Source organism: Papio anubis, chromosome 1 (assembly GCF_008728515.1).
Source record: "Papio anubis isolate 15944 chromosome 1, Panubis1.0, whole genome shotgun sequence".
Taxonomy (NCBI): Eukaryota; Metazoa; Chordata; class Mammalia; order Primates; family Cercopithecidae; genus Papio; species Papio anubis.
Window position 1 is genome coordinate 156804383 of NC_044976.1, and position 25664 is coordinate 156830046.

Sequence of the window (25664 nt, forward strand, 5' to 3'; positions counted from 1 at the left end):
ATTGCACTCCCTAATAAAGTTGTAACACATAAGCCTTGCTTGAGGTTCTGCTTTCTAAGGATTCCAGGCCAAGATGCCAAGTGACCTAGGACCCAATCAGGGAAGAGACCTTTACATTCTACTCTCAAGTATGACTTTAGGCACCTTATGTCTAGCTGCTTCAATGGAGACCCAAATTGCTGGCCCTCAATTGAATAAATACCTTCTTGGCCCATCCCACCATCCTCGGGAGAAGGCCTGGCCCACTACCAGGGTGAGACCATTGGGTGAGCATCAGGGGATGCATGCCACTGTCACTCCCTCTAGCACCCCCTTCTTAGAAAAGTACCTCCCTGGCTGGGCGCGGTGGCTCACGCCTGTAATCCCAACACTTTGGGAGGGCGAGGCGGGTGGATCACTTGAGGTCGGAAGCTTGAGACCAGTCTGGCCAACATGGCAAAACCCTATCTCTACTAAAAATACAAAAATTAGCCGTGTGTGGTGGTGGGTACCTGTAATCCCAGCTACTCGGGAGGCTGAGGCAGGAGAATAGCTAGAACCTGGGAGGCAGAGGTTACAGTGAGCAGAGATCATGCCATTACACTTTAGCCTGGGCAACAGAGTGAGACTTCGTCTCAAAAAAAAAAAAAAAAAAAAAAAAAAAAAAAAGTGCCTCCCTGCTTTCCAAGGACACCAGGCATACTTTTTCTCAAGGACCTTTACTTAAGCTACTGAAAGTGTTTCCTTTCTCCCCTTCTGATTTTTCTTCATACCAAGTTCAAGAGAAAAAGCTAAATTTCCTGTGCCCACTTTATTTACCTATAAAAAAGGATGGGGCTGGTTGGCCCCAGGCCTGCTCTGTATTGCTTCCTAGGTTTTCACGTAGCGTAGTCTAGGTCCCTCAATCACACGGGGGCTCTGGGCAGGCACACACCAGGTCTCACAGCTCCGCACTCTGGATTCCTGAATCACACGGGGGCTCTGGGCAGGCACACACCAGGTCTCACAGCTCCGCACTCTGGATTCCTGAATCACACGGGCTCTGGGCAGGCACACACCAGGTCTCACAGCTCCGCACTGTGGATTCCTGAACCACACGGGGGCTCTGGGCAGGCACACACCAGGTCTCACAGCTCCGCACTGTGGATTCCTGAACCACACGGGGGCTCTGGGCAGGCACACACCAGGTCTCACAGCTCCGCACACTGGATTCCTGAATCACACAGGGGCTCTGGGCAGGCACACCCCAGGTCTCATAGCTCTGCACTCTGGGCTGCTTCAGCATGAGCACATGTGCAGCCAACACGCCCTGAATAAATGGATGGATGGAGGAAGGGATGGGTGTTACCCAGGGGTCATCGCACAGCCTCCATCTCAGGGGGTTTTAAATAAGAAACAACTCTTCCCCTACATCTTCTGTCAGGCAAGTCAACCAATTTGCCTATGTGCTCAGCCTCACCCTAAGCAGATGGCACCAGGGCAGCTCTCAGAGATAGGGGAGGCCCACAAAGACCTTTTTGGTCTCATTTGATGACTTTGTTACAGCCCCAAGGAAATAAATATCCTCTCATTTTTACACACAGAACAGCAGGAAAGAGAAGTCGGCTGCCGGAGGGAAATTACTCTCTGAAGCAGTAGCATGGTGCTGCGATAAGGCGGAGTCTGGTTACAATTTGCTGTAAGCACTGATGTTAATGGATTCTATTAATACAAATTTGTACTCTGAAAACCTGATGACAGCTCCCAGCCGCCAGATAAATCTCACCAATTACCGCCCAGTACATTGGCCTTCCCGGACTGTTTCTGGGATCTGGGATCTCTGAGAAGCCTCCATTCTAACTGAGGAAAGGAAACAAGGATATTGCACACTGGGGACGGATGTCTAGACTACCTCCGTCAGGGAACATAGCCCAGAGAAAGGGAAACACAAAGTCCTCAGGGCTGAGAAGATATTTACCAATGTGTGGGTAAAAGTGAACACTGTAAGACTATTCAGAAAGGTGGTAGCTTCTGCTGTCACAAAATAACCTGACATGATGCTATTCTGAGCCAACATGGATTTTGTGGATTAACTATCACACCTGCTTCACTTTTCCTGTTAACCTGCATAATGAAGCGCTTGTACTATCACCAAAAGGGTAATTTCTGATGACATCAATAATAGGCATCATGCTGCTTCAAAACATTTTCTCTAAAGTAACCTATCCACTCAGTTATCTGATCCTGGGAAAGTTGGCACGGTGATGTGGAAACAAGCCTTATGGGGGCTCTATGCTTGGCTGCTATTAGTTTAACTTCATTGACAGAGGATTTTGTAAATCACCTAGGAAAAGAATAGTGTATCATTTTAAATGTCCTTAAATGTAAAAAATAATAATTTTGGTTTTAGAGTTTCACAATATTCCTTGGAATCAGGTAAGAGAAATTCGGGGGTTTGCAGACTTAGGCAGGAACCTCGAATCAACAAAAGCAAAGCCTGGTCCTTCTTCCCCTCGAGCCCCTGAAACACGGCTGACTCCTGGAGTCACTGCCTGACAACCCATGGGACCCACATCCCAACCAGGGTGAACCCCAAGGAAGACTCGTGCTCCACCTCTCAAGCTGGGATCATTCAGAAGCAGAAAGCAGGAGACTTCCCCATTGTCTCCTCTAACTCTAGGGCAGCACAGGGTTCCCCGGAAGTGGTGGATCCCCAGAACGCTGGGTTGTGGTGAAAACCAACCCATGGAATTGGCTATTTCCTACAAAATGGCAAGCCCTAGAGCTCCACCTGACAGCATTCTCGCTGTCTGGTCATACGCATTCATTTAATTCTGTAAGCAATTTTAAATCTCTACTATACGGGAGGTCTTCCCACTCCATGACCTGGCATACTGCCTCCTTAGATTACAATCCCATTTCATCTAGAGAATTTAAGGTGTTGTATATTAAACAAAGTTTATGCGAGGTCACTTGTGCTCAGTGCCATGGAATCAAACCGAACTTTGAAATGGGCCAGTTTTCAAAACTCCAGAAGATTCCAGCCAACCTGAGTCAGCATAAGGAAGTCCCCTCTGTTTTAACCCTAGAAGGACAGTTAGTTTGAAATGATTAATCTGCTTTTTGTTCTTTGTGACTGTTTTCTTCAGCGTTTTTCTGCCTATGAAGTCAACCTCCTCTGCTCAGGTCATGGGAACACTCATTCTATTTTAAAGAATGAGGTATTGCCCAATTCTAGGATCACAAATAAAAGCCAATTCGATCTTTAACTAAATTTGTTGTAATTTTGTCTTGTGGCAAGTGTAATGAGGTTGACCCATTGGTTCCAGACTTGATTCTGCACTGCAGTGGGAGTGCTTTAGGGCTGGCTAGATTTGGTAGACACAAATACAAGCAGGTAACTACCCAAAGGCAAAGAAGGAGACAAATATGTATGGAAACTGGTGACAGAGAAATCAGAAAGAGCCAAGGGGGAGAAGAGAGAAAACCCTAGAGACCATTTGCAGCCTCTGGCCATGAACTGTGAATAACAGGGTCTCTTTTATCACAAGGCCTCAGGGGAGCACCAAAAGTAGTACCAGATGGATAAGAGCCAGGGACTGTTCAGGCTCTGTTTACCCACCAATTTGTTAATAACAGGTCTGTATTTCCAGCCTCAAACTCCCAGAATCAACAGCCAATCAGGGGCCAGGTGTGGTGGCTCATGCCTGTAATCCCAGCACTTTCAGAGGCCAAGGCGGGCTGATTGCTTGGACCCGGGAGTTGGAGACCAGCCTGGCCAACATGGCAAAACCCTGTCTCTACAAAAAATATAACAAATTAGCTGAGCGTAGTGGTGCACACCTGTGGTCCCAGCTACTTGGGAGGCTGAGGTGGGAGGACTGTTTGAGCCTGGGAGTTCGAGACTACAGTGAGCCATGATCTCACCCCAGCCTGGGTGACACCAACAGAGTGAGACCCTATCTCAAAAAAAAAAAAAAAAAAAAAATTCAGGCTCCTCAAAAAAATTAAACATGGAATTACCACATAATCCAGCAATTCCACAACACATCCAGGTATAGATATGCCAAAGAGTTGGAAGGAGTGACTTGAAGAGCTGTTTGTACACCCATGTTCATAGCAACATGATTTGCAAAAGCTAAAGGGTGGAAACAACCCAAATGTCCATTGACAATAGATAAACAAAATGTGGTATATCCATGCAAATAAACGCCTATTATTTGGTATTCAGAAGAAGGAAATTTTGACTCATGTTACAACCTGGATGAACCTTGAAGATATTATGCTAAGTGAAATAAGCCACTCACAAAAGGATGAATACTATATGGTTTTACTCATATGATAGACCTGGAGAGGACAAATTCATAGAGACAGAAAGAGAATGATGGTTCCCAGAGGCTGGTGGGAGGAAGGAATAGGGAGTTACTGTGTAATGAGTAGAGTTTCAGTTTTGGGAAAATGAGAAAGTTCTGGAGATGGATGATGGCAATGTAGATGCATATAGCAATATACATGTACTGAACATCACAGAACTGTACACTTAAAATGGTTATAATTGTACATTTTATATTATGTATATTTTATCACAATTTTTTTTTAATGAGGCAAATCAAACACAGGCTCTTCCTGTGATTAAATAAAAATCATGACACAGTTGTACTAAAAAGGATAACAGGCTGGAATATTTGAATTCGATAGGGTCCTGCAAAATGGTAAGAACCTACAGTCATGTTAACAAGTCTTCAACCAAGAAATGGTCATTTTAGAGCACTAGAATGGGCATATGGAATCCCCGGGCTCCAGTTCCAACTTTGTCACTAACTAGTTCTATAACACTACGCAAGGGAGTCGTGTCTCCCTGGGCCTCAGTTTACTGATTTGTACAAGGGGGTTGAACTAGAGGACCAAAGCACCTCAGCTGGACCAGGGGTTCTCAACTTATGGTCCTGCAGCAGAATCTGGGAACATATGAAAAATGCAAATTATTGGGCCCCACCCCCAAGACTTCTCGAATCAGGAACTCTGCATGTGGGCCCAGCAATCTAGGTTTGAACAAGCTAAGATAGGTTTGAGAACCACTGAGATAGGACATTTTATGTTTTTTTAGCTAATAGGGATCTGAGTAAGCCACATTTTTATGGAAATAAAAAGCATAAACAGCCAGACACATAAAAACACATTAGCAAATGAATAGGAATAAAGAGGATAATTACTTTTTACAAAAATGAGATGTAAATATAAAGTAGCAAATTAATTTTTTTTAAAAATCATAATTTTTGAAAGTCCAAATGAGTGCTGCCCTTAAAAGTTATAATAGTTTACCACCTGCTGTTTTAATGATGCAGTTCTTGCTTAAAGCATTTTTGAAACTTTATTTGGAACCGACTGCTGAGTCAGTTTAGAAGCTGAACAAAATCAGCTTCATTTGTTTGGAACTAAAAGTGTCTTCATTTAGCCTGAGCCTAGACTTATTGTCCTGATTAGACGGCTTGCAGAAATCAAATTCCGTCTAAAAGGAAGAAGACTGCCCATCCCTGAGGATATTCAAAGAATGTGCTGCAGCCTCGAAAGCGATTTCCAAGCATAACTCAGACGTGTTTCGGATAATGACAGAATTACATCTTCGACATCACAGAGTGCCCATCTGGAAAGGGGCAACACTCACTTCATGGAAGCTCAGACCTGAGAGCTAGAAATGGAACAAGAGATCATTCTTGGGGAACAAGACTCACCCTTCAACAGGAGTGGAATAGTCTCACCATTTCACAGATGAGCAGTGAAGGCCAAAGGGGGTGAAGAATGTGTCTAAGGTTACGGGAACTCACAAATGGAACCAAAACTTAGCTTTCCTAAAGAATCCTGACTAGGCTAAGGGACTTTGAACCAGGGAGTGGGGACAGGATCAGTGGAAGGCCCCACCCACCAGGTTGTGATGTCAAATCAGAAGACGAGGCTCCCAGCCCAGTCACTTTCTTCATAAAACAAAAGACGCTTTTGAATGTACTGAATATTCTGGCACCAGCCGTGGTCAATTCTTTCTCTGACGGTGGGTTGCAAAATATTTCTAGCATCCCGCAGAGTGCAGTGAGGGCAAAGAGGGTGGAAAATTCTTTCTCCATTTAGCCACACAGACTTTCTGGTCTTTGGTAAGGAGGTGCCTAGTGTACCACGCATCCCCGCCGCAGGGCAAAGGGGAGGGTGAAGGTGAAGGGTTCTATAACCCGGGCTCCGGGCCACTCAGGACTTCTGCTGGCCCACGGCTGGAACAATTTCCTCCTTGTTCCATACTGTGTTATTCTAAAATGTCCACTTTAGGGGTGAGGGGTGGGTGAGAGGAGATACTAAAAGTGAAATATTATTTTGAATATTTATCAAGTTGTTCCCACCCTTGGCTCCTCAAAAGGTCTTTCAAATCATCTTTTTCAGTTTATTTTATTTTACATATTAAAAAAAAAAAAAGATGGTGGTCTCATTATATTACCCAAACTCTTAGCCTCAAGTGATCCTCCTGTCTCAGACTCTTGGCCTCAAGTGATTCTCCTGCCTCAGCCTCTTAAAGTGCTGGGATTATAGGTGTGAGCCACTGTGCCCAGCTACTTCTTTATGGATCTCTCCCCAGCATCCCATAATCTAAATCTCTCAACCTTAGTTTGGCACATCCTCTCTTTCCTGTGTGATTCTCTCTCTAGTAAGACTATGAGCTCTATGGCTGAAGTGTGGCATTCTCTTTATCTCCCATAGCACCCAGCATGCTGGTGGGTGCAGTGCAGGCACCCAGCCATCACATGGTGACGGTGATGGTGATGTTATCACATCACTTATGCCTACTGTGTGCTGGGCACTCAAACAAGTACTCTGCTGATATGCATGACCTCAGCTAGTCCTCAGAACAGTACTATGTGTGAGGGGCTATTAACTCCATTTTTCAAGCTCTGAGGCTCACAAAGGCTAAGTAAGTAGCCTATTCAAGGCCAGGGGAGGGGCTCAGGTACAAATCTAGGTGTCCTGGACTCCAAAAGCAGAGGTCTTAACATCCAGACATCACTCCCTGCCAAGTTAAGAAGTTAGAACACACCCTCAGCCTATCTTCTACCGCAGGTGGTTCTCTCTACCTCAGCTCCATTCCCTCGCCTGCCTTCCTAAACTCCAGGGCCAGGGAAGAAGAGGCTCTCAATACCCAAGGGGTGACTTCAGCGACCACCAGTGAGATTGCTGACCATTGAAGAACCAGGGGGAGGTGGAAAAAGCAGCTGACAGAGAAAAGGTGGCGCCTTGAGTGGCATAGACCTCCTTCTCCCCAGGCCCAGCAGCCTTTCTGTACAAGCTGCCCTACATACAGATGCTACCCTGAGGCTTGAAAGTCCCTGAGTCACAGTCCTTCCACACACTCCCCTCTCCCCTGAAAGCACCCAAGGCCCTGACAGGGTGAGAGAGCCATATTATAGCTACATGTCCACGGAGAATCACTGTCACTCCAGCAGAGAGTAGGATGCATTTATTTCAACCTCCCAACGTCACCGTAATACTTCTGTGTGAGACGCAGGGGAGAGAAAAACCAAGGTGTGGAGGCACTGTTATGCTGGGTTCCCCACTGGGTTCCCCACCTAGGTTCCCTGTCCTGATCAGGAGACGGCAGAGGGAGCATTGCGCTAGGTGTCAGGACATCCGGGTTCAGGTCCCAGATCTCCCAGTAACTCTCTGGGCTTCAGGCACCTCATCCCTGCAGCACGGAGGTCACTGTGTGGCTTGTAAAGGGCCTTCCAGCGGCTCAGGCCTGTGATTCCATGGCCAGACTATGGAAGCTGCCCTGCCAATGCCATGCTGCTGGCACCAGCCAGACTGCAGACGGTGCAGAGCTAAGCGGTGATAGGACCTTATCCTGGCCCACTCCCTGGGAATCTGACCCTGCTCCTCTTCAGCTACAGGCATGCTTTGACAGTCTTCCAAGAAAAATGCTGACCTCTGGCCTGCTAGGTTCCCAGTTAAACAAAGGACTGCAAGCTGGTGAGCTGGGGACCATCCTCCGGAGGGCTGGGTCATCTTCCACCTGCCAGCTGACTCTGCACACACACACTCCACAGCCCAGCTGCACAGGCCATGGAGCGGGGTCGATGCTCCCTGGAGGGACCTTCATGCTGACATGACTTCAATGGGATGTAAGTGATGGGGAAGGGGATAGAAAGCAGAGTTTATGGGTCACTGCTCCAGTGCCGTCCCAGCCCCGCACAGCTGTCACTCAAACTTTGACTTTTGGGGTATAAAGTGCCCTCAACTTAACTCTGCACCTTGTTCTATCCAAGCTGAAACTCCTCTTCAACCAGGCAGCCGCGTTTCAGCCAAGGCCCTTAAGGCCCATAGTGCTTGCCACATAGGACTTCTCTGCATTCACACAAGCTGGGCTCTCGGTGCAAGTTATCTAGTGCCATTCTATCCTGAGTTGAGGCCCACCCTTTCCTTGTAACTACTGTTTAAGATCGGCTTTCTAAAAAGTCCTCTGGAGACACCTCCAACACACCCTACCTCTAGCCCTTATGCTTGACCTTCAGCCCTTATCCGTGGCCTCCAGCAGCTATACATGGGTTTTCCCAAACTTGACTCATATGTAGGCATATTCCAAAGGAAAGAATATCTCCCAAACTCTCATGAGCATAGCCAAGAACCCCGGGGGTCTACATACCCCAGTGTGAGATACACTATGCTAAAAAACCAAAATCTACTTTTATGAAAAACATCTTTCAATTTCAAATTAGAATTGCCAAAGAGAAGTTTTGTCTTTTAACTGGTAAAATAATAGAAAAGCACATGGTAAACATTCTCCCAGAATTCAGTGAGAAACACTGAGCTACAGTTTTCACTTATTCATCAAATATTTGTCGAGGTCCTCACAGGTGCCAGGCAATGCTCTTGGCAGTAGGATTCAGGGGTAAACAAGACATTGACCCAGCACTCACGGAGTCTACCTTCCAGTGGGGGAGACAGGCCATGAAATAATAAACAGAGACATAAGTGCAGGTAGTGGGGAAGTGCTGTGAAGAAATACACAGTGGGGAAAGAGCAGAAAGGAGTGTGGGGAGAAAAGAAGGGCAGATTTTACATAGGGTGGTCAGGAAGTGATATCAAAGAGAGACTTAAATAAAATAAAGGAGTGAACTGGGAGGTGATGGGAGGAACAGCTTAAGGCAGAGGGAAGAAAAAGGAAAGGCCCCAAGGCTAGAGCTGGCTGGAACATTGAGGAAAAGCCCAAAGACAGCCTGGCAGAACAGGGGGAACTGTGGGGCAGGGTAGGGACGGCCAGATCACGTAGTGCCTTGTATGCCATGGAGATGAGTCTGACTTTATGGGAAGCATGAAGGGAGGCATGGCCAGGGGTTGGGGTGGGTTGAAATGTTAAAGAAAAAAAATTATCCAATGCCACTTGTTAAAGCATTAAGGCAGACTTTATTCAGGACCATCCAGATAGCTACAGGGAGCATGCAATAGGGTCTTGCAGTCAGGGAGAGAGATTGGGTTCAACTCTGAATACAGCATGGGTGAGGGGGGAATTTCTAGCCAAGAAGCAGGGTGGGGGTCAGTGGATGGAAAATTACCAAGAGGAAACATCAGGAGTAAGGGGGATTCTGGCTAAACAGACTGAACAGGATTCCTGCTGCAAACAGGCCAGGGTGATCAGACATCACCTGGGGAGTGGTGGAGGATGAGGAACCTGGTCAGATATCAAGGGTGATCAGATATCCAAGGTGGGGGGTTCTTGGCAAACCGACTTAGCAGGGTTCTTGCTAAAACTGGATTTGACAGGGAAGTGCTGAGGTGGGCCTAGCAGAAGGTTCAGGAGCCTGGCTAAAGTTTGGTCAAGCAAAGAATCTTTGTCAGAAACAAGGGACTGATGGGTTTTTCCTTCTCTGTCTTTTGTCTACTATCCTGTGTTCTTCAGGAACCCATGGTTTCCCCCATCAGACTGGAAGCTCATTGAGGGCAGGGGTTGTGTCTCCCCTCTCATACTAGAAGCTCTTCCTACCTTCTGCTGCTGCCTTCTGCCTTCAGGACAAGATCCCACTCATAGTAAAGCTCAACTGGGTAGTGACTCCAACCCAGAAATGAGCTCCAGGGAGCGGAGGAACTACTAGCATTAGCCTGGCAGGCCCTATTTGGTTGGTGCAAATGTAATTGCAATTTTTGCCATTACTTTTAATACAATCAGGAAAAAGAGGAGGGAGCTATGCATCTATCACCAATAGACAGGCCTCCCCAACCTGAACTGTGCCCTACCCGCCACTTAATGCCTAGCAGCTCTGCACAGGTGTCACCTACTTCAGGTGCACATGCCCCCAGGGGTGGCTCAACAGATGCACCTGCTGGTCAACCTGGGGTCCCTAGGGCCAAGGTGGAGGCTCAAGCAAAGCTGGTCCCTGCCTGCCACGCTGAGGCACCATTGTGGGGAACACAGCGACACCACCCCACATCACTGCCACAAACAGCCTCCACCTCTGCCCCTGCCCCAGGGGAGCCTCAATTGCCTGTATCCATAGCAACTGACATTTGTGAGTTGCAGTCCCAGGAGGGAGGACAGGAGGGATGCTGCACTCTTCACTTATTCTGAAAAGAGAAAGGCATTTCTCTGGCTAGCTTGGGAGGCCTGAAACTCCTGAAAGACGTGTCCTCATCCACTTTCATCTGTCTCCTGTCTCAGTCAGCAAGGTTCAAATGGACATGATACATCCATTCAAAGACAGGATCTTCTTTTGGGTTCTCTCTGAAGCTGATCCTGCACAAAATTTTGCTTTTAAAATACCTGGGAACTCAGGGTGGGGTCAACTAGGAAAAAATAAAAAACCCCAAATGCCACAGCTGGAAGGAACTTGAGAGGTTTCATTCCCCTACTTCTGAACCAGATGAAACCTCTTCCCATCTCACAGTGAAAAACTCGAGGCTGGGCACAGCAGCTCACGCCTGTAATCCTAGCACTTTGGGAGGCCAAGGTGGGTGGATCACGAGATCAGGAGATTGAGACCATCCTGGCTAACACGGTGAAACCCTGTCTCTACTAAACATACAACAAATTAGCCAGGCGTGGTGGTGGGCGCCTGTAGTCCCAGCTACTCGGGAGGCTGAGGCAGGAGAATGGTGTGAATCCGGGAGGCGGAGCTTGCAGTGAGCTGAGATCGCGCCACTGCACTCCAGCCTGGGTGACAGAGTGAGACTCCATCTCAAAAATAAATAAATAAATAAATAAACAAACATTACAATGGGAAAAAATTAAATTAAAATGCCGACTACTACACTTCTTTTTTCTTCATTCCTACGAGATTTCAGCCATACTGGGCCTCATTTCAGTGTTTCAACTCCCTCTTAGCTCACGCAGGCAGAGCTGTCTAAGTCTAACCTAACCCTGTAGGTGATGGCTTAAACATGGACAGGGATGAGGGGCTTCCTGGCATGAGAAGAAAAGAGGTTCACAGGTTTTCTTTTAAAATAAATTGTGCACTCACCCTGCTACTGAGATAAGTAGCTGAGTCAATGTTCTGGCTCTAGAAAATGTGTTCACACTCACAAAGTAGGCCTCTGTGCAGAAAATGAGCCTGCCAAGCCGCTTCACCCCAGAATCAGAGGGCCAGCACCACCAGCCGCGCCCACAGCTGAGAGCCCACAGCATGAGAACCCCAAACCATCTGATCACTGAACAAGGTCAAACCAGATCAGAAATTGCCCTTTATACCTCACACTACCCCTTCTATTCCCACAGCTCTTCTCCCTTGAAAGATGCTAAATCTTCTTTTAAATAAAAGCAGAACAAACAAACCCAACTGAATTCCTTTCTCTCCATCCCTTTCTGCAGTCTCAGGATAGAACACTTTCTCAAGTTCCAGCCTTCACTCCTTCCCATTTCCAAAAGAACTGCCCTGTTTTCGAAATAAAAATAAATCCCACAGTCCTCCATAATGTCAAGAGAAAAATGTACCATTTGGCTGTCCCCAAATCCTATGAGAAAGCACATCTGGTGGGATTTTTACATAACCACATTTCTGCAGCCTAAGAGACGGTTCCCGTCATCTCTCCTCTCTCCCACCCCTTGGTCCTCCCTGTCCTACATTCACCCTGCACAGACAGCAGCAGCAAAGTCCATGGGTTCCACCCCTGCTAGCTGTGTGAGTTCAGTGAGCCCCCTCGAGCCCTGGTTTCTTTGTCTATAAAACAGAGATCACTGTACCCTATCCTACAGACGACTGTTTTGCGGGGGAGACGAGTAGTAATATGAGACAAGGTACACATTTCTATAAAGAACTTCGGCACACAACAAATGTTAGTTATTCGCTATTATTTTTTTGTCCCACAAACTTTTTGAGAGTAGATTAACCAACTTGTCATAGTTGCATTCCAAGCACCTAGTGTCTGGCATGCTGCAGATATTTTAAATTTCATTTACAAAATAAAAGTGTTCATTAAATCTAGTTGAAGAGGCCACAGACTTGTTTTGCACTGGTTGGCCCCTACTTCTGCCCTCAGATTAACTTGGCTCAGTGCTCTTCCCCTAAGGGGGAGGTTATCCTCAAATAACCTTCTTTTTTTCCACTCAGAAGAATCTCCAATAAAAATCAAACTGTAGGAAGAAATTGCGCTTCAAAAGGGAAGCCTCTCTGCATCCCACCCCACCAGTTCTGGCCAGGCCTCTCCAAAGATCTGTCCCCCTGCCTCCTGGATGGTGTTCAGCAACTAGATGAATAATGAACCATCAGAGGGGATTCCAACCGGTGGCAATTAACACTCTTCCAGCTGGGAAGGATTTAGCTCCATGGTGCCCAGATCTGCCGAGTCTCCTACCCTCTTCCAAAACACACCAACTGCTACCACATGAATTGGGAGGATCCCACAGATCAAAGAGAAGAATCCGCTGGATGAAACAAGACTGGCCAAGTGTTGATCATGGCTGAAGCTGAGTGATGGGTACGTGGGGATTCATTATACTATACTCTTTACTTTTGTATATTTTGAAAACCAAAACAAAACTTTAATTATAATTCCATATTTTACCAGAACTAGGGCAAGAAAGCCTAAGCGGTTTTCTTTCCAAATTATCAGGGGAACTTCAGGCCTGATTTCCATTGTAAAAGAAAATGTCCAGGAAATTTCTCTAGCACATTTGCATTTATAAGACCAGGGAGTTATTAAGTTAGTGCAAAAGTAATTGTGGTTTTTGCCATTACATTTTTTTAATGGCGAAAACTGCATTTACTAATATGTAGTAGAGAAAGAGTGTTGGCTTTTGTGATCTTGGGCAAATGACTTAACGTCTCCGAGACTCTCCTCAGTTTCTTTGCCCTTGAAACAAATTTCGACCCTATCTCACAGGGCTGCCGTATAAAAGAAGGTGAACCTTTTAGTGCTGTGCTGACACCTTGAACCAGCACCTAGTGTAGATGTTTGATAAAATTTAGTTTCTTTTTTTTTCCTTGAGGAAACAAAGATGTTTTGTTGTATTCTTGCATTAAGAAGCTTAATGGAGCTGGGCGCGGTGGCTCACGCCTGTAATCCCAGCATTTTGGGAGGCCGAGGCGGGCGGATCATGAGGTCAGGAGATTGAGACCATCCTGGCTAACACGGTGAAATCCCATCTCTATCAAAAATACAAAAAATTAGCCGGGCATGGTGGCGGGCGCCTGTAGTCCCAGCTACTCAGGAGGCTGAGGCAGGAGAATGACGTGAACCCGGGAGGCGGAGCTTGCAGTGAGCCAAGATTGCGCCTCTGTACTCCAGCCTGGGCGACAGAGCAAGACTCCATCTCAAAAAAAAAAAAAAAGAAAGAAACTTAATGGAATCAAACTCCAGAAGTTAGCTGTTGGCTAGGAGAAACCTAGACACACTGAAAAGAAAGCTTCTGGGGAAAGGAACTCCAAACTCCATTGCCTAGGAAGCCTGGGTCCACGAGTACCCATTAAGGACTGCAGTATTTGAAACATCATTTGCCACAGGCACTAAGTCAGAGGAGACAGGGCAGCAGATGAGGAGCAGAAACGCATTCCACTCCGGGTCCTGGTGTGAGGGCAGGTTGAACCAGGAGGAGTTGCTAGGAGGAGCTGCTGAGCACTCAAATACCATAATGACTCAAATAGATATTTGTACACCAATGTTTATGACAGTGTTTCTCGCAATAGCCAAAAGGTGGAAACAACCCAAATGTCCATCAATGGATGAATGGGTAAACAAAATGTAGTATATATTGATAAATAAAAACAAAAGCCTAAGCCCCCCAATCGACTGCATGGAACCCTTCTTGGCCAAGAGGACCCCCATAGAAACCTTAAAAATTGAGTTCCAGGCCATGACGGGATGGGAGGTCAGGCATGCTGCTCATTATACCTCCCACCTCAATAACCACTATTAGAGTTTTCTTCCTAAGGGTTAAATAGAAACTAGCCCTTTCCAAAGACTTGTTCCATCCCTGATTTCAAACAACTGCCTGCTTGTTCCATTTTGCAGTTTTGATACAAGTGACCAGCATTGCTTCCCAATAGGAGCCCACTGACCATGCAATGGTTCTAGCTGTTTCACAGACGCCGTGTATAGGATGCCTCTGTGCCTTCCGTTTCACCTTTGGCTGTACAGAGCCTAATTTTAATGCGTTTAAATGTTAAGTCTCCATTCCAAAGTGAACATGAGATGTATGGAACTCGCATGTTTGCTTACTGTGCATGTGTGCATCCCCTGCTTTGTGAATATTCATAGCTCCTCCTATAATCTATTAAATATATATTTATATATTATTTAATATTTTAATATTTAATGTTGTTTATATAAGTATATAAATAAATATATCATATATATATTTAGCCAACTTGTTTGGTATAAATTCCTGTTCTACACTTCCCTCCATCAAAGTGCCTGCTTTTGGTTTCTACCAGAGGCTATGCTTCCTAGCCTGCAGGCTGCAACTCTTCATAAGAAATAAAGCTCTCCTCTCCACATTTATGAGTCCCTGATTCTTCAGCTGACAACACACACAATGGAGTATTATTCAGCCTGGAAAAGGAATAAAATTCTGATACTTGCTGCAATATAATGAACCTTGACAACATTACGTTAGGTGAAATAAGCCAGACACAAAAGCACAAATACAGTATGATTCCACTTATTGAGGTTCCTAGTGTAGTTAAGTTCATAGAGAGAGAAAGTAGAATGGCGGCTGCCAGGAGCTGGAAGGAGGAGAGAATGAGGAGGTAGTGTTTAAGGGTCAATTCCAGTTGGGGGGGATGAAAGGGTTTTGAAGATGGGTGTAGTGATGATGGTTATATAATACGTAAATGTAATTAATGCCATCAAACTGTACATTTAAAAATAGTTAAAATAGTAAATTGTATGTTGTGCATATTTTACCATGGTGAAATAAGAAAATAATGACAAAAGAAAGAAAAGAAAGATACTATAATGGCAACATTTTGGCTTTAGTTTATATTCTTCTTTCCCTAGAGCTGAAAGCGTCCTTAAAATATGCAGAGGCTGTGGGGTGGGGGTGGACTGTAAACTGGATGAGGAGATTTTTAGGGAGCAATAGAAATGTACTCCATCTTGATTGGAGGGGTGGTTACATGGGGCATATACATTTGTCAAAACGCATCTGTACTGTAAAATGAGTACATTTTATTGAGTGTAAATTATTTATTGAGTGTAAAATCAGCTCAATACAGCTGATTTTCAAAGTTGAGAAAAAACCAAAAATGAACAAACAAAAAATCCCTAAGAAATAAAGCAAGAGAGCCCCATGCCTTACTAGTAATTTAGGAGGCCAATGTTAAAGGCTCAGGAAGGAAGACAATACATCCCAAATGACTGTGTATTACCAGCAATTCTAGGCTGAATCTAAGAGGGTTGCAGACCCCTCCTCCTTCTACTTTTCCCCACCAACCCTGGAATTTCAGAGTCAGTCAAACAAAGACCCTATCAGACCTCTCCTCAGGCTGATAGAAGTCAGAGTTCCAAATGTTCCCTCAAAAACTAGTTAATAACATCCTGTCTTGGTTTGAGATTTGTGAGAGTCGGGAGGAACAGGGTGGTTGGTATCTACCATTGGCTTCTGGTGTGTGCTTAGGGCCATTACCTTGTCACTTACATCTTCTTCTACAAAGAACCCACAGCAGGGGACCCTGAGGGGTGTGGTGGAGGGGGCGGTGGGAGGGGAGTGCTCAGAAGAGAACCCTGGCCTGGAGATCCGAGCAATCTCACTGGACTGCACCTCTCCAGCCCTCGAGGCCTCCCGACAATCTGCAATCATTTTGCAGAATGTTTCCTCCTAGACTGTTTTTAGGGAAAAGATGCACCTTAACTTTCTAATCCTGTATGACTCAGGCACCTCCAGATTCCCTACTCTGTTCTTCTTTCTACTTCCTCCAGCAAAATATAGTCACCTCTTAGGCACATGTGACTTCTGGGAGGCAGACAGCCTCAGTAGTGTCCCCAGGCTCCTGGTCTAACCTGGAGGCTGACAGAAAACAGTGGAAGGCTGGGGTCTCCCCGCTTCCCTTCGGTGCCTCCCAGGCCTCTTTATGAGAGAAAGGCCCATAGCCAAGGGATGGGGAGTGAGGAAGATGCAATGTGAACAGAAGATTTGGATTTGTTCATAGTCAGAAATCCAGCTTAAGGGTAATCAAAATGCAGATGTGTCTACATCAATATGAGCACCTTATCCAACCTACCTTCTTCTAGAGGCTGAATGATTCAAACAAAAACAAAAACAAAAACAAAAAAACAACAACAAAGCAGACCCACACTCAAATCTTGACTTTTCTACCTAATTGCCTGACCTTAGGCAAGTCACTTAACCTATTTCCCATCTATAAAATGGGGATGGTAGTATTTGCCTCATTAGGTTACTGAGGGACTAATAAAGACATATCAAAGAACGGAGCAGTGACTGAGGGTAGCCAGAAAGTATGATGCCACCTGCCCCCACCACCCACCCATCTCATTTTGACCTTATTCAGTCTAGAGCAAAGTGGAAAGTTACCTCTCCTGTTCCAAAGTGATTATAAACGTGGGGCTGACTCTATCACGGGGCCCTCCTTTAAATGTCAAGAGAAGTTTGCTTTAGGTATGCCAAGTGTGCTTGAATCCCTGAGAAGTATAAACCAAGATGACATTCAGACCAGGCCCCAGGCATAGGTGGGAAGGGGAGAAGGGCACCGGCAGAGGCGGGAAGGATCTGGGGCAGATGCCATCAGGACCCAGGGTCCGAGGGTGGAGGGAAGTAGATTCAGGATGGTGGGTTGGAAGTGCAGGAATGGGAACCGGGGGCAGGGCCCTGGAAAGCCTGTCACAGGGCAGAGTGGGTAGAATAAAGCCACGTGATTCCACTCCCAGGCCCCCAGGCAGCAGATACTAGCTGATCCAGGAAGTCAGAAGCCTGGTGTACACCAGAAGACGATGCTCACCTCCAGAGACCCAAAATGGGGCCAAAGGCAGCCCAGGGGGCAGAAGAACTGGGACTTGAGCATGTGGCCTTGCACTGGCTCCTACGACAAAAGGGAGTGGCAGCAGGAAGCAATGTGGAGACCATGGGTTATTTAACCTGAGCCAAGATGAGCGGCAGGAGACACAGTGAGGACACCTCCAACATGGGCCTGCTCCCCAGTGGAAGAAGGTTTCGGCTGGGTAGGAACGAAGGGGAACGAAGGCTGCGTGGGACTGGACAGAGAGAGCCTTCTCCTTCTTACTTCTGTGCTAATGATTTCATGGATTAGTTCGTTTATCTTCTCAAAATCCAAGAGGCAAGTGCTATTAATATCACACCTGACATGATGAAACAAGGGGTCACCCAGCTAGGGGCTGAACTGAAACTGGACCCCAGCAGTCTTGTTCCACCCCCACCTATCTGCCCACTGTGCCCTGCTACCTGCAGGGTGTTAGCTGCCCTGCTCCCCACTGCAGCTCCTGGAGAGAGAAGAGATAGCCCCTATACACCCCCAGAACATTCTCCTGAGGCTGCTGCCATGGTACAGATCAGGGTGACAGAGGGGAAGCAAAAGCTACAGCAGCCCAGCTGGTTGGCAAAGAAGAGTTCCCCCATCCCCATCCAGATGGCTCACCAAGCCCACTGAGGGGCTCTTTTCTCTGGCTTCTTCATTGCCTCAGCTTGGAGGGCCCCCAGCAGCTGTCCCTAATACACATGACCCACAGATGCTTGTGTCCTAGGTAAAGAACGAAGCCTTCCCTGGGATCTGTCCAGCTCCTTGTGTGCTCTGTGGTGGGAGGCCCAGGAACAGAGGCCCCAGCAGAAGCCAAAAGTTTCTTTCTGGGTGAACAGGCACATCTGACTCAAAGGCAGAAATGAAATGTCCACTAAACCATGGGAGTGGTTTATCTCTCTGGGGCTTCTTCTATAAGCCTGGGGGATTCTCTGGCCTCCCTGTTTTTCATAGGACTCCAAATCCCAGCCAGGTACTCGATGTACCCAGAGCTGCTGGCTGGTTGCTCCCTGTTCTTACTGACACATGGCCCAGCATCTTTCATGGCAGACCACTGCTGGCCCAGGGTCCAGAAAACAGAGCTGCCAGAATCCCAACAGAGAAAATCTCTTGCGTGGTCATTAATCCAGAGTCCAGCCTGCAAGACAGCTCCCTTCTGAAATGCAAGATGCATCTCAAAGATCTGGAAGGGAGAACATTGCACACAGCTCCCCTCACCGTCAGGAAGTATTTCCTTGCATCTAACCCACTTTATTGCCTTCTACTGAGAGGCAACATGGCAGCAGGCTCCAAGAGGCTCCAAGCATAGGGGCTGTAAGAGAGCAGATTCTTGGGCCTGGCTCAGTCACCGACAGTGTGACACCGGGCAACATGCTTAACTTCTCTGGGTTTCAGCATCCTTGATTTTAAAATGAAGATAGCATAGGTTGTTGGAAGGTTTATATGAGGACAGACATCCAGTGCTTAGAGCACTGCCTACCATGGAGAAGGCTCTCAGTGAACAGGAGCCATTGTGACTACGGTTGTTGATGGTGCTGCCATCACTGGGGGAGGCCATCTCACCAATTCCACCTGGTGCACCCTGAGCACATCACCTCAGAGTGGGGGTTGTCCAAGGATGACTCAGCCTGCCCAACTCTATGATGAAGGCCCTCATCTTCCAGGAAGCCTCCCACAGCAAATGACAGTGTTACAACAGAGCCAGTAGGAGCCCCCAAAAGCTTGGTGGAAGACACTGGATCATTCCTCCAGGCCAGGTGCCCAGCCGGCTGACTGCAGTTGAGTTGACCATACACAAGCCTGCACCTCCCAGCCCCAGCTGTCTCACCAGCTCCTGTGCATTCAGCCTGGCAATAAACCACAGAAACAGTGCTCCCAGGAGCATGCAGATGCTTCTAAAAATAGTCACTGCTCCTTCAGACTGTGGGAGGGAGATGGGGAGCAAGTGTCCACAGTGCCTGTGGGAGCCAAGGAGAGTCCAGGAAGGAGCTGCAATTCTCTGTAGAGACTCCTCATCATCCCACGGCACTCAGGCCCGGGATGCATGATGCTCAGGGAAAACTGTACTGTTTGCTTTGTGCATAGGGTTGAGGGAGCACTCTGCGATGTTGCTGACACTCTGCCCTGGGGTGAGGTCTGGCTGCCTCTGGGAAGGTTGAATTGGTCTGAGCCAGGGAGGCAATACTCCAATAATCAGGGATCATCAGTTCATTCTGGCCCTAATGCAGCCTCGAACCTTCCTGGGTTAAGTACGGTCACTGAATCATCAACCCAAACAAAACTTTAAAGTCACTGGATCCAAACCCCTGCTTCAGGGAGCCCTGTACCCAAAAGGACAGCACAGACTGTCCCTTCCACCAGCCTCCTTTTTCCCTCCCAACCAACAACAAACCAGTACACATCTCTTTAGACAGAGCTGTCTTGACATGAAAGAGTTTTCTAACTCAGGGTAGCTCTGGACCAAAGCGACTTCCAAAGGTCAAAGTGAACATCATCAGCCAGGCCAGGTCCCATAAGCCTGTGTGGGCTCTGTCTTCACTGTTGTTTTGGTTTAGCATGAAGTGACAGGAAACCAAGGCTCCCCTGACCCAGAAACTGCTCTCCATCCCTAGAAGCCAGCTAAGAGCAAAAGGGACAATTCTCACTTCCTCCCAACCAGCAGCTTCTGCATTCCTGGCCTGAGATCCTGAGATCCAGAGATGCCAAGACTCAGCCAGGCACGCCTGGCTGGAGGGAGACAGCTGGTTTGAGATGGTGGAGCCCAGAGCAAACGACTGAAGGAGGGAATAGGAGAAGACTAACACAGAACAGAGACACGCCACAGAGTTAACACAGGCTTCACAATTAGATGCGCAACACTGATTCTCCCTCCTCCAAAATGCTCTCCAGCATCTCCCTTTTCCAGGCACCCTCATTCCTCAAATCAAAGGTCCCCTGCCCATCCATACAGGGGCTTTGCAGCCGTGTCCTTGGCCTCTCTTCCTTCTAAAATTTTAGCTCATTTAGGATAGGAGACCAGTACCACCACCTCTTCCCCTTCAAGCCTGCCTACTTCATATTTCAAATCCTAACACCCAACCAATCCACTCCCTGGGCTAGGAAGATTCTTGCAGTCCTTGTGCACAAACACAGTCTTAGCTTTGTTGGGAAAGTTTGCACAATCCTAGCACACACAGCTTCACAGTCTTCGAAGGCCAAAGCAGGAGGAACGGGGTGAGAACGGAAGGCCGAGAGGGAGGGCAGAGTTGGCCATCCTACCTCTCTCCTGAAGGAGCCATCGTCTAGTTCATCCAGCATCTTCTCAGTCTCCCTCCATGGGGACAGGTGGGGAGGGAAGCTAGGCATTTCTTAGGCCCCAGGCCATCCCAACTGGCAGACTTAGGCCTGAGCAAAATCCCAGCAAGATCCTTCTTTTCCCTGAAAGTTGGCCTCAGAGAAAACACAGCAGCCCTGCCCTGGGTGGAATCAAAATAATTCCTGGATTCCCTACTCCTTGTCACCCCACACCAGCCACCTCCCCAGCCCTCCATGGCATAAACAGGGCTTTATTATCTCAAGCCCACCACGTCCTCCGAGAGTGCTATGAATGGAACACCACACAATACACTTGTTTATTAATAACCACTCACCCCTCCCTCGGCCGGCTTGCTCACTCGCTCACCGCTGGGTCCCCCTCATACATAATGGAAGAGTTGTGTGGCCCATGACACAAGCCAGGCTGTGCTCCTGAGGGGATAGACAGAGAGACGTACCAGGCTGGGCCAGGCTCCCAAGGCGGGGGTGGGGTGGGGAGCAGATCCCCCTGTTAAGATTCAGAGACGTCATGTTTTGTAGGGGAGCTCAGTGTGGCGGGGGTGGTCCTGGCCCTCCCCATACACACATCCTCCACGAACCCAAGGCAGGGATGGCAGCTGGTCATGTAACCTTTATGTAACACCCACCCTGTTCCATCCAGGGCTGTGTGCTGGCCCCACACAGGACAATGGCTCTCCGCAACTTTGGTCCTCTGGTCCACTTCTGCTTGAGAGCCTCAGGACAAACCTCTCTCTTCCACGTGACAGCCCATTACACATTTGATTACAGCCATGCGTGTGGCCCTTGTCTCTTATCTTCTGCAGGCTAAATATCTCCAGTCCCTTCAACCTCCCCTCAAGAAATCATTTCCACTCACCACATTGTCCTGCTTCCTCTGAGATGGACAAACTTCATTGGGTCAGAGATTCTCCTAGAGTGTAAGGCTCAGCTCTCCTAACCTCCTGGAGGAGGCGTCACCCCTCCCAGACTTCCCAGAAGGGAGTTTGCAAAAACATGGAAACATCTTAAAAATGTTTATACCCTTCATTCCATAAATTCCATTTCTGGGAATGGATCTTAAATAATCAAAAATAATTAAAATATTTAAGTCACACAAACATTCAGCAGAATGTTGTTTATAATGATAAAAAAAGTTAGAAACAACCGAAACAACCATCACTAGTGGAAATGATAAACTATGGCACGCCCATGGTTGGAAAGTCAGTACAGTGTGGAGATTATAAGAGTTCTGGAGCAGGCGACCTGGGTTCAAAATGTGGCTCTGCCATTTATTGGCTGTGTTGCCTTGGGCAAGTTACCTAGTGCAGGCAAATCTTGGGCAACTGTGCCTCTGTTTCCTTATTTGTATAACTGGATCACAGTATCAACTCGAGTTACAAAGATTCTCTAAATGACAGTGCCTAATACGTATGGTAATTGCTAAAAAACTGGCCTGTACTCAATACTCTCATAAGCAATGAAATATATTTTATCAAAATGATAAAATAATATAGTAAAATATTTTAATCAAATGGAAGATTTAGTAAAAAACAGATTACAAATATAGGAGAAGAATGACTATCTTTGAGCAGTGAAATTACGGATAATTTGCTTTTTTTTTTTCCTTTGTGCTTATTTATCTTTTCTAAGTGTTCTGCAGTGTAAACATAAATCACTTTTGCTAACATGAAAAAGTACTGGTTGTGGTATGGCACCCAGAGCAGAGCACAATTTCCCCACACAGGGCGCACGGGGCAGCCCTTTGGGACAGGCTTATGCTGTGATGCCTCTTCAACCACCACATCCCACTATTGGCTCTTACTGAGCTTCAAGTCAACAACCCGCACTCCCTCCAGCCCCACATCTAGCCCCCAGCCGGCCTCTTCACAGGGGCTCCTGTTGAGCCATTTCCCTTGCCTACAATGAATACAGGGCTAATGGAGTTTGTAAGGGGATGGGAAGGATAGAAGGGAAAGGCACAATCAGGGTGGAAGGCATTGGCCTTAAGACTCAGAGCCAGAACACAGTGAGCAGCCCAAGTCAGGGGCAAAGTCCTGCCCAGGAAGAGGCAGCCCTTTTCCATATCAGCAAGGTACAGACGGATTAATGGACAGATCAGATCGATCCCACATTGAAGAGGAACAAAAGGGAATAAGATGCTGAGAAAATCAGGTGGCATCCAGATGACCCCCTGCTGGGTGGCCTGGGGGTTGGAGGGGTGGGCAGACCAAGAGGGTAGCTGCCCCCATGCTCCTGCCTCCTGTTCTCTGCCTGCTCTGAGCTCAGCTCAGTGTTGGAAGCCATCACGTTGCAGTTCCTGTGGCTTTTCTCCTCATAGAGAGGAAGCCACACCAGCCCAGCCCATCTCCCAAAGCCACCTGTGGACAGCAGCCCCTTTCTCAACCCAGGGAGCCTAATGCTGGTAGGGAATAGGAAGCCAGGAGGGGTTGGCAGCCAGAAAGGAGGAATGTGGTGGGGGAAGACAGCTGCTGGGCAGGCCTGAATGTGGGTCACATTCACAGAGGACAGCCCGTGCCAATGCAGTGGCTCTAGTAACAGCTGGCCTGCCTGGGGGAGAGCACCAGCACGTCCTAGGCATCCTAGGCAGGGCAGCTGAGTCGTGCTTCCCCCATTCCCCAAGGCTCACTCCCCTGCCAGCCACAGCTCCCTCCAAAGAGGTCTGGTGCGCCACATCCAGCCCACCTGCTCTCCCATACCAGAAGAGATCAGCAACACAATGACTTAGGGGAACTGTTGAGCCTGTGGCCAAGCGCAGCCCACCTCAGGACTCGGGGACAGGGTGGACTGAGCAGGCTAGAGGCCCTCCAGCTGGATTTGCTCTCTGACTGTAACTGCTGCAGCAAAAGGTCCCGTCTCATCCCTGGGTGTACAATCCCCACTTCCCAGCGTGGAAAGTGAACACTATTACAATGGGAAACTTGCCACCACAAAGTATTTTGTCTGAAGTATTTAAGCAGAAGCTGGGTAGGTAACTCTGTCAGAGGAATTTAGAAATCTCAGCACTGAGTCGGGGGTAGGACGCAACCACCCCGAGGGCCTGTCCAGGGCTGAGACCCCAGGATGACCCAGGGCTGGAATCAGCGGCCAAGAAGCAAGTAATTTAGAAGGGAGCCTTGGAGGAGGGTGTGAGGTGCCACCAGGCAGCCGTGGGCTGAGTTGGTACCTGCCAGGGCCTGTCTCTGTCTCAGCTTGGAGTGACTGCTGTGTGGGTCTGCCTGTGGCTGTGCCTACGCATGAACGTGTGACTGTGAGTGTGTGGATGGCATGTGTGTCTCTGGGGAGCGGCTTCAGTGAGTGTGAGCATGTTCTGGCTGTGTGTGTGTAAGTGTCTTGGTGTATATCTAAGTCAAAATGTGCATATATACCTGCCAGGCTTGGTGGGCATTTGTGTATATCAGGCACAGGGATCTATCTGACTTGTATGTGTGTGTCTTAGTGTGACTCAGTACATGTGGGCACCTGTCAGCCTTCAAGTGTTCATAGGTATCTCAGGACATGTGTGTGGTATTGAATGTGTGTTTTCTTGGGTTTACAGATTGTGTAGTGTGTGTGTGTGTGTGTGTGTGTGTGGTGAGTTCTGATAGTATGGCTACGTGTTTTGATATGTGGGTCTCTAGGTCTCAGTGTGTTTGTTTGTCCTAGTTCTTGCATGTGTGTTTGTGGGCACATATGCCTATCTGGATATGTGTATTGTATTTCTGTTTCTGCATGGGTGGAGCAGTCCCATGGTCTCCCTGTTGTTACCAGAATGCTCTCCAATTAGGAGCAACACTAAATAAATCTTCCATGTGCAAATTCTACAGGGACTCCCTGTTCCTGCAAAATAAAATCTAGCTCCTCCAAGCTGACATCTAGGGGTCCCCCTTGTCAGCATTCAGTAATCCGACTGCACCTGTTTTTCTCCAAATGCTCAGGATAGTAACATCTACACTCCTGCTTTTTTTTGTTTGTTTGTTTCTTTGCCTAGAATTCCCTTACTCTATCTCTGCCTAACAAATCCTATTCATCCTCTAAGGCCCAGTACCAATGCCACCTCCTCCAGGAAGCCAATCCAACCCTTCATGTCCATGCACCAACCATGGATATGGTGCACAAGACCTCTCAAGGTGGAACATGAACTCTCCTGCCCTGGCTTCCAAAGGACATTATGTATCTCCCTCACTAAGCAAAGATTCATTGTAGTGATATCTGCAAATATTTCCCCCTCTACCAGAAGATGAAAAACTTACAGTCAGGGAGTTCATATTATGTCCTTTGCAGCTTCCAAGGTGCCTAGTCTGATGTATTGCACACACAGGCTTGCAGTATACATTTACTGAACTTGAGTTCATCTATGCAACAAGCTGTGAGTGGAAAGAGCGCTCACTGCCTCAGGGCCTTTAGAGCTGAGCAAGTATAAGGCACAGGCTTGAGAATTTCCAGCCCTGGGGTGCTGTAGGGCTGGGAAAAGCTTTTACCCTTTTTGGACTCAGGATCAGTGGCTGAAAGAGCCTTTTCAAGGTCAAATGAGACAGGTTTGCCAGCTTCTTAATTCTTGGAAGCCTGGTTACCTGAGAACTGACCTCTCAAGGGCTCGGCATAGCTCCAAAAGCCCCATCCACACTGGAATCATATCCAACTCCTGCAGCCAAGACAGCATCCAGTTACCATTTTTCCTTTAGCAGCCCTTGATCATCCTCTCTGCCCCCACTATGCACACACTCCAAATCCCAAGGATCTCTCAGGTGGGCTGAGGTTTGGCAGTGTGAGGATACAGCTTATTCTGCCTCTTCCACCAGCCAGAGCTCCAGCCTCCAGAGCTGAGCTAGACCCTGATTGCTGCTAATGGAGAAGGGAGCAAGAAGCACTCTCCAAGACCCAGTGCTAAAAGAAAGTCCACTTGAACAAAGTTGTGGATGCCTGCACTTTGGCTGCCCCTTGAAGGAGACAGCAGTGTTTGAC

General features: G+C 47.5%; 1 protein-coding gene across 28 annotated transcripts in view; it reads right to left on the minus strand.

Moving 5' to 3' along the window:
* Positions 1-25664, minus strand: part of NFASC (neurofascin) — a 200382-nt gene that overhangs the window by 137531 nt on the left and 37187 nt on the right. For 2 of the 28 annotated variants that reach the window (XM_031656586.1, XM_031656588.1), the window contains exon 1: positions 5691-6430. The exons of 22 other annotated variants lie outside the window; for them this stretch is intronic. Coding sequence is in view for 4 of the 6 variants with exons in the window: in XM_031656578.1 (XP_031512438.1) it covers positions 20667-20753 (87 nt within the window). In the remaining 2 variants the exon portion in view is untranslated. Of the gene's footprint in view, positions 1-5690; positions 6431-20666; positions 22241-25664 lie in introns of those variants that run through there. 4 more of the 28 variants (XM_031656571.1, XM_031656578.1, XM_031656568.1 and 1 more) reach the window with 4 other exon arrangements.